The sequence below is a fragment of the Opisthorchis viverrini genome (genome assembly GCF_000715545.1).
Source record: "Opisthorchis viverrini unplaced genomic scaffold opera_v5_76, whole genome shotgun sequence".
NCBI classification, from domain to species: Eukaryota; Metazoa; Platyhelminthes; class Trematoda; order Opisthorchiida; family Opisthorchiidae; genus Opisthorchis; species Opisthorchis viverrini.
Genome location: NW_008751730.1, coordinates 1,435,076 through 1,438,447, shown reverse-complemented (window position 1 = coordinate 1,438,447; position 3,372 = coordinate 1,435,076). Strand labels below are relative to the sequence as shown.

The following is a 3,372-nucleotide window of genomic DNA, read 5'->3' as shown; positions in this document are numbered from 1 at the left end:
CAGCGAAGCGTAACAACCAGCACGTATGTATTCGAATTGTCAAATATGTACAGCATATGGAATATTAAAACAAGAGAATAATGAACAGAGCAACGAATAGAGTATCAGTCATGTTCATCACAGATATTTACTATTTATGATATGGTTATTGGGAGGAAGCGATCTCAATCGTTCGTCATGGGGAATCGCATCACCTATTTCAAAAATGTTCAGGACCGCTGTTCTGAAACAGCCCGCACCACTTGCAAAATATTCATTCATTTACTTGACACTCCTCATCGAAGCAAGCAGTTTTGAGGAAAGCCTTAGGTATTGTGAGCCAACAGAATCTGGTGGAGAATATGGCCAACCAAATCGATCAACGGACAGTTGGTTAACGAAATTCTTCACTCGTCTGCGGCAGGGCGTGCCTTTTAATGTTGATAAGCGTTGAGACCGAAAATCCACCGACCTTATTCCTGAAGCACTTGAATATAACTTGCTTGCATTTCTGATTTAAATATTTTCGACGGTTGGGCAAGCAACCAACTGGCAATACCGGTGAATACTACTAGTAAATGTTGCTAGTAGTAGTTTTTGGCTTTCACTCATGCGTCCAGATGAAGAATCAAAAACCTGGTCACCAGCCCAACGATCATGTGTGGCACACGGGACTAGTCTGCTGCATTCATATGTTATCCCTCAGTCCTAATATTCTTTATCACATTTATTCGTGAACGCTGATCCATTAGTCGAGGTTGACGGTTGCTGCTCGCGAGGTGACAAGGCTTTTGCCAACCAACTGATTGATCCGGATAACCTTTCCAAACGTGTAGACACAGATCACACCAAATTCTGACAAAAGAGACCGACTCCGCACCTGGTTCTGCAACAATGCCTTGCACCTTGTTGCGTAAAATAAGGGGTGACGATTGAACAAGGTGTTTGTGTTTTGGGAAATCCTCCTTCAAGTTCAAAGTGATGTTCAAAAGTCAGAAACGCCAACAGTGCACCGTGAATCCGGTGAAAAAACTGGCAGTATTGCAAACGCCAGGAAACATGGAGTATACTTGTTATCGCACGCAACCCTCAAAAACCTACTTCGAAATGACAACATTTTGGTTCTGACGTGAGAAGTCAGCAGATTTTTAAGGTAAATGTAGTTCAATGAAGGTATCTGTAGAATTTGGTGTGGCATCACTCCTACGATTTTAACACAGTCATCCTGTGGGTTGTTGATCAGGTGGATGTCAAGCTGTTCGCCAAGCTTGGCAATCAGCTTGCAAGCGTTTCGTCACCATACGAGGAGACATCATCAGTGCGCAGTTGGGTGGGTACGTGCTTGCGTGCGTTTATATAGCATTTGAGGATAATCTGTTATCCTCTGACGTGAGTGGTTACTTTGGGGTGACGATTTACGGTTTGTTATCTTTGTTGCGTTGTGTTCGGCGTTCCATTGTGTTGAATGGTTATCCCAACGACTTCTATTTTTAGTAGTTTGTTCTCTGACCTCGACTGGCATTGTGTTGTGGTCTGACCTTCTGAAACTTGATTGGTTGGTCCTACCGCCCTATTTTCTCCATTATAACGTCCTGCGTCCGCTGGTTAATTTGGTGCTGTGGTTTATTGATTTAGTGCCTCCTGCAATCAAATTGATTTGTCCGTTTGAATAAACCCAACCTCCTCCTCCGCCCCAACTTCCTCCTCCCCCCCAACTTCCTCGTATGGTTACTTTTTCAGCTCAAAGGTCCGTGGCGTTCTCTTGCTCTTGGTGGTTGGTGAATGGGATCGATTTTCGATATGTTTGTTGACAGCTTCTTCGGTGGAGTACCACGTCTCCACAAATTCATGTTCTTTATTCCTTCTTGCTTAAGCCAGTGTGCGAATGCCAACACACAACGAAGGGGTGAGTGCTGCGCTCTTTTTTTCAACGTCTCATCAACAGTGAACTTCCTTGTCCGGACACGCCAATAATCGAAAAGAGAGATCAACTGGAACAAAGTCCCACAAAATTAAGACAGATTAGGGTGCTTTTTGGTTTGAGCGCAAATACAGTAAAACGAAACATGTTTACGTGAGATTTTTTCAGCCGACCCACAAAGGTTTTGTAGAAAAGAACATCTGCTGGTCATTCCAAAAGGTCATCGTTGACGGATTACCTGATGCCTAGAGAGACTTTCCGGCTATTGTCTTGGCTACATCAAACTTCTGAGCCATCTGTGGAAACATGATTGGTTCCCGCCGGACTTCCTGGATCAGTTCTTTTATAGAAGGTGTGGAACTGGCAAGCGTGTGGAGAACGGTTCTGGATCAGTCGAGGTGACACGTGTTGGTGTGCGGTCATCGGAAGGAAGGGTGGTCATCAGCTGAATTCCACTTGACCTCAAGCCCCCTCAAACTAAATTATCCGAGCACTCACGACCCCACAGAGACCAGGGAAATCTACCAGTGGCAACCGAGGTGAATCATCAACTGAAGCACCCTGAAGTTGAAGATTAACGAACCAAATCCGATTGCACTATCCGAGAAGAGCCGCTAATTGGCACTCAACACTGATCTAGTGTGATAATCTGAAGAGGACTGACTTACTGATTGGTTCCCCGTCTACCTTATAACCTAGCCAATTTGGTGACCTGCTCACTTGGCCTGATGAAGCTTTTGTGTCAAAAGCGAAACGTTGCCCAAATAAGAACTACCTGATTGTTTATCGAGCTCTTCTGAAACAGTTCTTTTATACTTTCCAATTACTTTCCCTCTACTCAGAGCAGCAACTTACTTCTGGCCCCCCAAAATCGACTGTAATGCACGTTTCAATTGTGGTAGACTCATTCAGTCTATAAAGCTCCACAGTTGTCTAAAAAAGCACAAGAATAGTACAACTGAGCGAACATGGAACATTTTACTTGGTTTGAGCGACAAAATCGTGCATCGAATAGAACCAGGATGCATTGGGTGCACTTTGGTTTGGAAACCGAATTCGTTCACTCCCAAGGTTGCAACAATTCATCATCATCATCATCATTGTCAGCTGTACTAACCGCGTACTCGTCGTACAGTGGTTGTAGCTGCCCCAGTTTCGTTCACCGATGATTTGGGGGGAGGTGGGTAGCTGCGCATTGCAGGCGGGAGCTGGTAAGTTGGTGCATAAATCCAGCACTGTCAGTGAGCTGTCAAGTGGTGAGGGGGTTGGAAAAGGAGCTATGCATTAAAGGCAATAGCTTGGATGCACGAGCGCCATTGAGGGCGCGACTGGGCCATATCTGACAATGTCTCCAACCATTGATGTGGCCCGTCTCGGGGTCCCCATACAGGAAGACGGTAATGACCAGCACAGTTGAGTTTAATGGTAATGGCTTTCACACTTCGCTGCCAAGTCATTGTTTGACTGCCTCT

General features: G+C 45.1%; 1 protein-coding gene across 1 annotated transcript in view; it reads left to right on the top strand.

Moving 5' to 3' along the window:
- The window catches only part of T265_04481 (hypothetical protein), a gene marked incomplete at both ends in the record, with an annotated part of 20,259 nt that overhangs the window by 12,031 nt on the left and 4,856 nt on the right, over positions 1-3,372 (top strand). The window contains one exon of the mRNA XM_009169230.1: positions 1,854-1,885. Within this exon, the coding sequence (XP_009167494.1) occupies positions 1,854-1,885 (32 nt within the window). The remainder of the gene's footprint in view (positions 1-1,853; positions 1,886-3,372) is intronic.